Source organism: Lasiosphaeria miniovina, assembly GCF_030549165.1.
Source record: "Lasiosphaeria miniovina strain SMH2392-1A chromosome Unknown B0T26scaffold_3, whole genome shotgun sequence".
NCBI lineage: Eukaryota > Fungi > Ascomycota > Sordariomycetes > Sordariales > Lasiosphaeriaceae > Lasiosphaeria > Lasiosphaeria miniovina.
Window position 1 is genome coordinate 3,776,939 of NW_026848222.1, and position 12,287 is coordinate 3,789,225.

General features: G+C 55.4%; 2 protein-coding genes and 1 non-coding gene across 3 annotated transcripts; 2 read left to right on the forward strand and 1 right to left on the reverse strand.

Moving 5' to 3' along the window:
* Window positions 1-7,248: 7,248 nt before the first annotated feature.
* On the forward strand, window positions 7,249-7,322 carry B0T26DRAFT_t91. The gene has a single exon. It is a non-coding gene; the product is annotated as a tRNA-Val (tRNA).
* A 624-nt stretch (window positions 7,323-7,946) lies between these two features.
* Window positions 7,947-8,741, reverse strand: B0T26DRAFT_703758 (uncharacterized protein). Its single transcript, XM_060441685.1, has one exon. The coding sequence runs from the start codon at window positions 8,688-8,690 to the stop codon at window positions 8,061-8,063; it is 630 nt and encodes a 209-aa protein (XP_060298651.1). The 5' UTR covers window positions 8,691-8,741; the 3' UTR covers window positions 7,947-8,060.
* Window positions 8,742-9,727: 986 nt separating this feature from the next.
* On the forward strand, window positions 9,728-12,091 carry B0T26DRAFT_739859 (putative actin-related protein; the record flags this gene model as incomplete). Its single annotated transcript, XM_060443772.1, has 3 exons — window positions 9,728-9,767; window positions 9,832-9,910; window positions 9,976-12,091. 3 exons carry the CDS (start codon window positions 9,728-9,730, stop codon window positions 12,089-12,091), a joined length of 2,235 nt encoding a protein of 744 aa, XP_060298652.1.
* Window positions 12,092-12,287: the final 196 nt, after the last annotated feature.

The window sequence follows — 12,287 nt, forward strand, 5'->3', positions numbered from 1 at the left end:
CATCAGTTTTTGGTACCTCCTGTTTTCTGACTTTTCTCTTTTTTTTTCTCAAATTATTTTTGGCTCCCATATCAGGGACGTAAGCCTAGACCTGGGACCTACGTAGATGACCGGCATGCCAACAGACCAACATGCATCCATCATAAGCAGCAGCTCGAATGATGGCGTCGAATGTTGGGCTAGCGTACGAGGGAGGGAAAAAAAAGGAAAACGAGCCAGTCACAGCTGCAATAAGAAAGGCCTTTTCAGAGACTCGGCGATGCAGTTCTGATCGGGTAGTCAGTCAACACGTAGCGCCATGCTTACCCGCTGGGCTACTGTCTGTGTAGGAGCAGCAAGAGAACGAATACTCGGGTCAGTAGACGGGAAGCGGCCAGTCCTGCGGCTCTGAATGGACGGGGGGGGACGGGTCTGGATGCGGCAGCGAGGCGCAACAACAGCCGGACGGGCCTTACGCAGGGCATCTAGCGAGTATCTAGCGAGCAGGATTGGCAATGGCGGAGGGGGTGGGAAGGTCTGGAGACGGTCGATTGCCTGAGGCCCAGTCGCAGCCCGCCCGCATGGAGGCCGACCACCCAAAGATGGGTAATAAGGGGGGGTTTGGACACCGAGCTGTCAAGATGAGATACGCAGTGTAGCAGGCTACAACACCACCAGAGTAGATGCGGGTTAGGCAGTTAAGGATGCGGATACAGCCAGACCTGGGCCAGGCCAGGGTTGGTTGGTTCATTGGTTGGTTCAACTGAATGGCTCGGCCAACATTTGCGCAGCCATTGCCAGACAAGAAGAGCACGCACGCGCGTAGGTACGCAAGCGACGAAAAGAAGAAAGAAAAAAAGTCCAAAAAAAGACTGGATTGTGTTGGTTGGTCCTGCCTGACAGAGAAACAAGGAAAGAACCTAAGGGGGTTCGATTCTGTCGCAAACCAGCTCAGTTGGCTGTATCCAGCTGCTGGCGGGCGGGTTATCCCAGGCAGGCCCGTCTCCGTCGTCGGGTGGTTGAGACTGATGGAGAGTTGAGTTGGTTGTGTCCCGCGCCGAGGACACATGTCGTTGCCAGTTGTTGGAGAATGGAGAAGGAAACGTCCTGACGCGACTCGCAGCACGGGGCAGCGTTGTTTGAGGTTCCTCTGCAGCAGGCTGAAGCCGCGTCGTGATTGGCCGCTGATGTAAGCGTCTGCAGGGGTTATCTGCACGGGCCTGCAGGGCCCTCTCCAGGGCCGCTTGCGGGTTCGCTGTTGCGGGTGTGGAGCCTGATGGGATTTGCGGGAGACCGCAGCGGAGGGCTGGACCAAGGGATGGACAGGGGGTTCGCGTGTCTCAGATCCGTCGCAAGACTAACCCTTGTCGCTCCCCACCTCCAGTCTCCCCACTCTACCCTCCCCACCAAGCCCACTTGTCCTGGTTAGCCCACCAGTCACACGCACGACATCCCCATTGGTGCCGTCTCCTGCCAGTCAATCACGGGAACCTCTGTTGTATTCAGAATCCAGACTCTCGTTCTCAGATCCAACTCTCTGAAGTTTGCCTTCTGACGACAAACCATCCGAAGCCCACCTGCCCGCCCGCCGCGCCCGCCGCCCCATTCTTATTTCTTATTTCTTATTCTGTTCGACACCACGCTATCTACGCCGCTGCCGTCTTCCGCCCGTCGGTGGCCCCCCCCCTCCCTCAGGCCAGGTCGGTTGCAAGGGCTGCCTCTCGGTTTATCTCGCTACGTACTCCGTGACCTGCCTTGATTGCACCCTGAGTTTTAACCCGACTCCGCACTGAGTACCCTTCGATCCTTGATCAGATGAGCCGATGGAAGCCAACACTGCAAATTTATTAGTACATACATTCAGTTCTACGGATACGTGCCTGCCTACACTAATCCGTACCTGCAATTTAAACTGTACGCACGCTATACATTGCCTGTGTGGGCCCAGGCCGTCTGGAAATCCTGCAAGGGCTGCTGATAGGGTCTTCTTTTTTAGGGTTTTGTCATCATCTGAATGATGACAGTTGAGTTGTCCCAGAACCCGTCCCAACACTGCTCCACTCCGCTGCGCTGCACCACTGCAACCAGCGCACCCGCCGGACCGCTGCACACCTCACCTACCTAGTGCTGCACCTTCCCAGGACCCGCAGCACAAGTCCCGCGTCGGTCATCGTCTTTGTCGACTTCGCTCGGTGTTTGGGCATGTCAGAAAGGTGATACGATGGATTGGTGATCCAGTGCCACTCGAACCATTTCTCTACTCCTGACGTGTTTCCTTGGCAATTCCGATCCTCCGCTCTGGAGCCGCTGTTTCTTGGCATTGTTTGGGCTGACGTACCTGTCTCTTTTCTGTCTACTATTCCGACTTTGCAGACGTGTAGGCGAGCTAGCTAGCTGCCAGCGAGCAGATGGTCAGACTGGCTTACTGGTTGGCAAACTGATACTGATACTGATACTGATACCAGCCTTGCCTAACTACCTGCCAACTGTTGGGCAGATTGGCCAACAGACAGCCGCCTCTCCAGGACCTTTCGTTCCAGCTTTCCGCACCCCCCGCTCGACGTTTGCCAAGACGTTGACGGTTCTTAGCTACGAGGCAGCACGTTCATACCGAATATCCGTTCGCGCAGTTCGATAATATTATTACAGAAAAAGTAAGGTGTACTGGTTTCCTCTTTGAGCGGCGGACCAAGGCCGCTCAAGACCACTACCTAGACAGTTAGCCCCGCTCGGCCGATTGGCTTTAATCCTGTCCGTCTGTCTTGGTGGCCGAGGTGGCTTTTCACTGCCCAGATCCTGCCCCGTCCGCGTCGGCGGTGGCGTCGCTCAACTATAATAAGATCACATTTTAAGCATGGTAGCGCCATGGGGCCCCCCAGTTGTGATAAACATAGTGATAATGCATCACTTCTATAAGGCTGGAACTGGTCCGTGTCTTGCGCGCTACGAGTCCCGACCTATCGTCGACACCAGAGGCACGGCGCCGGCAGTCTGCTGTACGCACTACCAGGGATGCCATCGTTTTTCGCGGGGAAGAATATACACGAAGCCTACCGACCTGCCTAGCTGGGTCATGAACTAGAAGTCGGACCGGAGGTGTGTACCTGCATCCCAGCACCCACCTCCAACTTACATCTCATCCTATCCCGCGTCCTCCATCCTGTCTTGTCATCTCCCGTCGAGCTCTATCCTCTGCCCAGTAACAGCCAGCCAGCTCGCCGTCAGCGCTGCTGTCATCTGCTGTTTGCTCCATCATTTCTTTTTTTCAGGGGGGTAAATCAAGGCATCCTCCGCCGTCCTCCCCCCCACCCCTGGCCTGCGCTCGGACGGTCACACTTTGTTCTACAGACGTTCGACAGCTCTTCTGTGGGGCCGGCAAGACCGCCCCCAGGGGCCAGGGCGACTAGGTCCGGGCCTAGGTCCCCGATGGCCGATGCATGACAACGTCCGCCGCTTTGGGAAATTATCTCGCCTTTAGCCGATGAGCGGGCGGCCTATAACTCGGCTCTTATGCAAATCACGGCTGCCAATGATGACGCGATCCTCTTCGCCCCAACCGTCGACGCCAGCGGCCGGGGGCGGAGCCCAAAAAGCAAGCAAATCCAAGCAAACCCTCGCTAGGCAAGCCACTTGAGGCGGGTGAGCGAGCGCCAGAAACCTTCTACCAAGGAAACGGAGAATCCTGCTCCTTGACGTCCTGCTTGGGCTAGCGGCGCTCGGGAGGTGATCGAGATACTCGGGAGCGAGACCATGTCACGCATCCCTCTTCTCCCTCTGAGACCCAACCCAGCAGTCAAGAAGCTGATAGTAATATGTGCAAGACAACAGATCTTGGCCCGTTTTCTCGGTGCCGTACGGGACGCGTATAGTGGTCCATTGTTGGTGGACGCGAAGCTCGGCTTGCATCGAGTAGAGTCTACGCAGTAGCTGTTGGCACCACCGTGTTTGATGTTTAGCACTTCTCTCCCCACTCCCTCCCCCTCTCCAAGATCCCTCTTCCCTGCCGGCCGCCTGTTCCGTTCCAGTGGAGCCGAAATAGGTAGCAGCCGGCCGCCGAGCGAGCCGGCCAAACAGAAATTCTGGTCCAAGATTCCTCACGACGACCTCACGAGCCGACCCCGCCTGCCTACGTGAAAGTAAGTATGCGGTTTTACACTGACTGTTGCGCTCGATTCTTCGACTACGCCGCAGGTGGCGTTTTTGCCTCTCAGAAGCCGCCTACGTACTCCAGTCTCTATCCCCCCTTGCTCCTTGTCCTAAGCCTTCCTGTGCGCGGGGGAGGGGACTCAGGGGTTTGCTTCCTTCCCAGCCAACCGCCGAGAGGCACGCACCTCTTTTGTGACCCTCTTCACTGACTGGCTCAGTCGGTATTGGATAGATTTCTCACTCGGGAACCGAAATCTGTCTCTTTGAGGCCCGGACGGTTTAGTCAAGTCAGCAAAGTCAGCCTGACCTCGACAAACCCGGCGAGTTCAAACGTAACCCCCAACTACGCACTTCACATACCCCATCCATCTTCAGCCTCGAGGAACGGAATCTGCAGCACCTTCCCGTTTGAGGCGAACGTGACGTGGCTAATATCGATATGGATATGGTTATGCATAGGTGTGTTGACCAAAGGTTACGTGTGTGGTTTATGTGTTCGGTCGTTGTATACGTACGTCGGTGACAGGCAGGGAGGAAGGTCGCATGCGGATGTTTCCGTCGGCGTTGCTATTGGCTGCTGGTTTCGTGCCCTTCGGAATACTACGTGGTCTCCCTTCTTTTTTCAGAGTTCTTACAGCATTTACCCAGCGGCTGATGGTACGGCGGCGGCGGCGGCGGGCGACGGCAGCGGAAGCGGCAGCGGCAGCGGCAGCGGCAGCGGCGGAGTTGATGGTTGCTCGAAGCTACCTGGTCTCATATCTAACCCCCTAACAGCGACAAGATCGGACTTCCGTAAAATACCCCATGCTCCGGGATGGATCTCCTACCAAACACCACTTGCCGTGAGTTTTCTGACGACTAGCCCATGCGCGCGCTGCTGGCTCTTAAGAATTTGCCATATACCTAGACATCGTGACAACCCAGATAAGGTATCTAGACAGGTATTGGAATTATTTTGCACCACACACACTGCTTGCTGCTTTTGCTGGCTTGCACCCCGCGCAGCGCCGCTCTCGAGCAGAGACTGTGCGCATTACGCCACACCCCATAAACGTTCGTACCAGTTTATCTCAAATCGCTTCGGAGCGAGTTCCGGGGACTTTGAAAGTACGGTTTCGGCGAGGGCGAAGTCGACATGTCTTTTTTTTTGCCATCTATTCGGAACTGCTTTGACAATTCCCACAGTCCCTGCCTCCCCTCCGGTGAACGAGAGAGAGAGAGAGTTCGGGTAACTTTTCGATACCCCAATCCTGTTCCCCCGACCTATCCGACGAACGACGGGGCTGAAGGATTCGTAGAGGAGTGAATGATTGACAGCTGGGTTTCCAGGCCGGGGCCCTCGACTTGATGAATAGAGGGGGCGTGTATGTATGCAAAAGCGAGCGGCGTAGCAGCAACAACTCTCTGCTACCAAAAGAAGAGGGTTTACATACACAGTAAGGCGGGTAGATTGCTCGAGCTCTCGCTCGTGTAATCGCAGTTTCACGGTGACGCCGCCAAACAAATGATCACCACAGTCTCTAATTTGAGAGATCACCACCGCGCCCCCCCCTCCCCTACCCTACCCTCATTCCTTTTTTTCCCACCTCCTCGCGTATCGGGTTTGCTACCTACGTACAGCCTCCGTCAATCTGTATGCACAGGCTACACTACCCGATTCCTACACGAGTTATTACGCGCAGAAGCTTAATCCTCCCTTGTTTTGCTGGGGGGGGAGCGCCGTTCGCTAAGCCCCCGTCCCCCCTGTCCCCGTCCCACGCAATTCCCTTGTCACCCTGCACAATGACATGATGAGGTTGTTCAAGCTTTAAAACGTCTTCGGATGTGTTTTTTCTTTTTGTGTTTTCGCTTCACTACGTGTAACCACGAACCCCTTGCCCATCATCCATCCCCCCTGTTCCTTGTTGTTTCTGTTTATAAAAAGAACAAAATCCCCTATTGTTCCCGATGCATAAAAATGGTTCGGGGGAAAAAACACACAGACGTGGACCGAGGAATGTTTGTAGTTGGCCACTTGGTGTTCGCACATTACCGAGGTTGAAGGCATGAACAAAAAGACACCCTGCCCTGAAAAGAGAAGAAGAGAAAAAGGGAGAGGCACAGCAAGGAACCAGACCCAAACCCTAGCAGCGTATTATGAGAGTTGGGTGGTAGAGAGATCTGATCGAGATTGTCCAGAAAGATGGCTTGACCGTCAGCCTCGAGCAAGGTTGACTGACCTACCAGCTTTGGAGGCTCTCGATCTGGCTTCTCCTATTCCTCTCCAAGTTCTTGTGTCTCTTCTCTCAGACCCAAAGTCCGGGGGAGGAGGATCGGATATCCTAGCTACCCCCGAACTTGGCTGCGATATAGAACATGGGGAGGAAATACCTTTGCGGGACTTTCACCTCGTTGCTGCTTGTAATCACCTGATGCTGAGGTCTCTACACTGCTTTCACTTCGTCACTAAGGTCCAGCCACCTCCTATCCACCAAGGTACCCATCCATCTGTCTGCGTATCTTACCCAAACTCACAGCAACTAGGAGCAATGGATCGATAGGAAGGAGGGAAAACCCAAATGTAGACAACTGTTCTATCCATTTGGTTTGCGAAGTCATGCCATATTCATGCGCACCGCCAAAATCAACCACCGTTTTGTCTGTATCTACATTTCCGGGTCCGAGTGGTTTAGTTTGATTAGTAGTAGTAGCATATCGGCTGATGGATCCCTTTTTTTTTTCCCTGCCATGGCATGAAGCTCGTTCACGCCGAGAGGCGAGGTAAGAGCAGAAACCGAAAAGTGAGCTTTAGAACGCAGAGCAACGCCCAGGGAGATCGCTCTCGTCTCTTGTCGGCAGCGGCGCCGATGGAGTGCATTGGTATGAGTGTTGCGTTTGTTTTCTTTCGTCTACTCTAGGAACGGCTTCTACCGTTAGATCCATCATCAAAGTGAAATCGCGGATATCCATGACCAGCACTTAATATGAACATATGCACACAATAATAGCAAAAATGTCGAAGAGGAAAGCAAGATCGCATTCCCGTAGTCTAAAATTGTGAAATCAGAATAATGACAACATGCAGGGGCCGAATTCGAGAGAGGAGATATGAGAAGTGGATGATATCCACAACAGGAATCCACAGGTCGGATGGTGTAGTTGGTTATCACGTCAGTCTAACACACTGAAGGTCTCCGGTTCAAGCCCGGGTCTGATCAAGACGGTTTCTTTTTGCGTTCTTTCACTTTATTTTTTCTTTGCTTCTGCTTTTTTGTCGCTTGGCGCGGGTTTTGTTGTTGTCCTAAGTGCTGTTTTTATTTACTTAGACGCGAAACTGGAATTGCACTCTTAGAATAGAGCCGATACGATACGAGAGTGGGATAGATAGATACAGCGCAAGAAGAATGTCGGCCCCGTGTTGCCTTACTACTTGGCGCGGCTTTGCTGTTGTTGTCTAATTGCTGCTTTTGTTCGGGTTACAAAGTAATAATTGTGCTCAAACGCTGGAGCTGTTCCGCTGGCGGGAGCTAGCATATGTTGGTATCGGTTTCGGCACGATTCGGCACAGCGTATTAAAATAGACTTGAAATTACAGGCGGACGTATATACTCCAGTATCAGTTCAGGTTCCCAGCGAAGTAGCTCCGTATAGATTACAGAGTCTCACGACTCCGGGTTTCCCGGTCGAACGGTCTAGTCCCGCGCTGACTTAGTAGACCCCCTTCACTCCGAGGAGAGGATATAATTTCGAACTTTGTCCGAGCTTTCCTTTTTTCTTCTTTTGCCCTCCTTTACGAGCTTACTTTGCGCAAAGTGAAGTGTTACTGGCTGCACTTAGATATGCGTGCTTCTACTATCTTCTGCTATGGGGTAGATAGTTTGCATTTGAATTATTTGCTGGTTTTGCTATTCCATTTAGTTCCACTCCCCTAAGCCTCTACCTGACACATTGACTACTTATTCTTTGTTAATCTTCCGCCATACCTCGCTCTCTACTGCCGACAGCTTTTGGCCCGCCGCGCCTGCCCACTTCATAGCCGAGCTCCAGACGCTCGCGTTATTGTCATCATCACCACCACCAGACTGGCCTTGTCCTGCGGTGCGCTGCTGGTGTTGATAACCAGACAGCTCCGACGCATTGACGTCTTGCTGGTAGCCGGGAGGGTGGGTGAACCGACTAACCTCTCGCGGCCCGGTCGCTGGCGGCTCAGGCAGGTAGGCGGGGGGGCTTGTCCGCACCGGACCCGTTGCTGTGGCCGTCCCCCGCTGCGCGTACGGCGCGGTCGGTGCGGGGATCCCCATTTGCGGGGGTGGCGGGTATGGTGGGTAGGGTGATGATGATGTTGACGCCTCCCCGGGTAGCCGGGCGGCTGCCGTGGGCTCTGGCGGCTGGGGAAAAGCCTCGCCAGCCCGGGGAGGCGGGGGAATCGGGGCTGTCGCCGTCGCCGTTGCAGCGGGTAGCCGCGGCACCGCACCTGGCTGCGGCGGCGGCGGAGAGTCGCCCCACGTCTGTGTCGACGTCGGTGGGACTGGGGCGTACCGCTGGCCGGCCTGGCCAGGGACAAAGCCCGCAGCCGGCGTAGTCATTGTCGGCGTGGGGTTAACATGGGCTGGGCTGTTGCTGTTGCTGTTGCTGTTGCTGTTGCTGTTGCTGTCGTCGCTGAGAGCAGGTGCGGTTTGCGGTGTCACGCCCGACGCCTTGGCCGCGTTGATTGGGCTCTGCGTATAAACTGGGATCGGCGGCATTTTGGAAATTTCGGTGGAATTATGTAAGTTAGATGCGCTCTTTTCGATGTGAACGCCAACAATCACGGCGAGGCGTCAAAGCAGGGCGGATTAGAGTTGGGCGACGTGGGACACTGGACACTGGACATTGGACCCTAGACAGTTTAGAGGCCTCCGTCGAAGCTAGAAACTGGAAAAGAGCGTTTGAAGATAGTTTCACTCCACGATGATAGGTTCTTTGCCGGCAACAAAGAAAGTCTAGTAAACGAATGCCCAACTTTTCTTTTAGCGTGTCTCGCCTCTTTTGTTTAATTTTCAAAACCCATCTAGCTAGGTGTCATGTTTGCTTGCCTCACGGCCTCGACTGCGCGCCGTTTAAGTGCCGACGTCATCGCCAGCTGTAGTTTTTCCTTGTCAGCTGGCTAGGGCAACGGCGGCCCGCTAGACCGTCCTGCGGATTTGAGTGATGAGTGGAGCTGTTAGCGTTCACTAGGTTCCAGGCTAGGCTAGGCCGGGACCGGCTCTAGCGCGTCGAAGCTCTGGCGACAGGGCCCTTCCTTCTATCAGCCTCGCCGCGGGGAGACATAGGTGCCGCGTTAACGGCTCGCAAGTTCGAATCTTTCCCCAAGACAAGGCACAAATTTCTTACAAAGGCTAAACCAACTCGGTGGCAATAGGCGCAGCATAGCAATCTTCGCGATCCGACATCCACAAACTCGCGGTTCGCCCAACGCAGCTGGCAGTTGGCCGCACCCCGAAATCGCGGCGCCATCCGACCCCTGGCCTCCGAGTTGTTGTCGCACCCATAGCTACCGCCGTATCACCTTTCGTTCCCCCCTGCGAGACCGATCAGACGGCAACAAGACTTTTCTGGCACTTCCTCGAGACATTCGGACGAGATGGTGGGGAAAGTCAGCGAGCGCGTCCTCCTCCGGGAAGGTGGGTGTCCTACCAGAACTGGGCTCTTGAGAATGACATTGACTGACCGTCGTCCCACCGCCAGGACTGGAGCGCACCGACAATGGCATGAAGCTTACGAGCTGGCCCGATGTGGCCCCTATTAACCAAAAAAATTACTACACGTATGCAGTGCCCAACCAGCCCGTTAGCGGCGAGGCGCGGACTCTGCTGACTTTGACCATGACAGCGATTACATGAAGCGCGATGACCAGATCCTATCGCTTCGGCTTCAAGGCGAGGCGAACAGGGACAGACTTGTACAAAGCGCCAAGGACCGTGATCGCGCCCTCAACAATACCAACGGCGAGGTACCCCTCCCCCTCGACGACCTCCAGGGTGACGACGGGCCCGGCGCTACCTTCCTCGATCCTTCCAAGATAATCGTAATACACCCCGGCAGCCAGAACTTGCGCATTGGCTTCGCCAGCGATGCGCTTCCCAAAACAATCCCCATGGTGCTGGCCACCAAGTACCCCCAGACCGAGTCGGAAATGTATGAGGCCCTCCCGCGGCGGCAATTCGAGGCGCGCACCGTTGAACAGCAATACGGCGAGGAGTGGTCCAAAAAGTACCAAAAAATGGCCAACGAGCTCAAGACCGACATGCGCGCAAACAAGCGCAAGGTTCTCCCAAACTCCAAGGAGCTGGTCATGAACTTCAATCGTCGAACCGAGCCCGAGGCCATCTCTCAACACAACGACCCCTTGCAGGTTGACTGGACCGACGTTAAGACGCTCGAGGATGCGGATTCCATCTCGTCAGTGTTCATCGGCCAGAATGCCCTGCGCGTTGCCGATGACTCCAACCCAAAGTTCAAGCTTTGGTGGCCGCTCCAACACGGCTGGCTCAACGAAGACGACTACCCGACCAAGGCGCATCTGTTCAACGACCTCGAGACGGTCCTCGACCGGGCCTTCCGGTGGGAGCTGGGCCTGACTAGGAGCACCGAATGGAGACAGTACAGCTGCGTCTTCGTCATCCCAGACCTGTACGATAAAAAGTACGTCGAGGAGGTTTTGCATCTTTGCGTCGAGTGGTTCGAGTTCGGCAAGATCTCGTTTATCCAAGAGAGCTTGGCGGCCACGTTTGGAGCCGGCTACACGCAAGCCTGCGTTGTTGACGTGGGCGCACAAAAGACATCCATTACGTGCGTAGAAGACGGCCTCTGCCTCGAGGACTCGCGGGTCAACCTTAAATTCGGCGGCTATGATGTCACCGAGACGTTCATGAAGATGATGCTTTACGACCATTTCCCCTACCAGGAGATCAACCTCCGCCGGAGATACGACTTTCTGCTGGCCGAGGAGCTCAAGATCAAGTACTGCACCCTGTCACAGGCCAACATATCGGTGCAGAACTTCGACTTCCATCTGCGTGCACCCAACCAGCCGACCCACAAATACCAGTTCAAGTGCTATGACGAAGTGATTTTGGCGCCCATGGGCTTTTACGACCCGAGCATCTTCGACAACAGCACCAAGCTGCGCGGGCGGCGGAAGTTGGTTGACCGATCCTACAATGCCTACGATGTCGAGATCCCCGACGACCCTACCTCTTCGGCGCAGCTTGCCGTGCTGGCGCTCATCCAGCCGTCAGTGGCGGCGACGGCAGTCAGCTTTACAGGCGCGCCACCAGACATGGCCACTCCGAGCAAGGAGCGAACGCAGCCCTTCAACTTCCTCTCGCGCGCCGACGCGGTCGCTACACCGGGCACGTCCAACGCGCCGTCGCCGGCGCCCGAGGGTGCCAACACTCCGGTGCCGGCGCCGTATATTTTCGGCTCGCGCGACAATCTGAACGGCGGGAGTCCGGCACCCAGCGGCCGGAACGGCGGGACACCGGCCCCGGGAGGCAGCGGCTCGCTGCTGAACGGCCTCGCGCTGCCGGGGGCGGGTATCGTCGAGGGATTTCAGCGCAGTCCCAAGGCGCTGGCGGCGGAGCGCGACGCTGTGCTGCCGGTGGCCTCCCTCGACATTGCCATCATGACGAGCATCCAGAACGCGGCCAAGGGCGACGAGAAGAAGGTGCGCGAGCTGCTGGGCAGCATCATGGTGATTGGCGGTGGCGCAAAGATCCCGCAGTTTGGGCCATTCCTCGAGGAGAAGCTTAAGGCACGCCGCCCCGACCTCGCCGACCGGATCCTCGTCAGCAGAAGTGCAAGAGAGATGGACGAGCAGGTTGTCGTCTGGAAAGGCGCCAGCGTCTTCGCCAAGCTGTCGACTAACGACTCGTGGATCACAAAGTACGAGTACAAGATGCTCGGCTCCAGGGCCATTTACCACAAGGCCCTGTGGCAGTACTGATATGTCTAGTCGGCTCTTCTTATTTTGCGATAGGGTATTTTTTCGAACCATCTAGTTATGGATGAGGGCGGGGGTATTTATATCTTGCATTGGCGGGTGTGGGTGTCTTTGTGTTTTTTTTCTTCTTTTCTCCCATTTTAGCGGAATTTAGTGTTGATGGCGCGGGCAGCGTGCAGTATGAGGAGGGACTGTGATA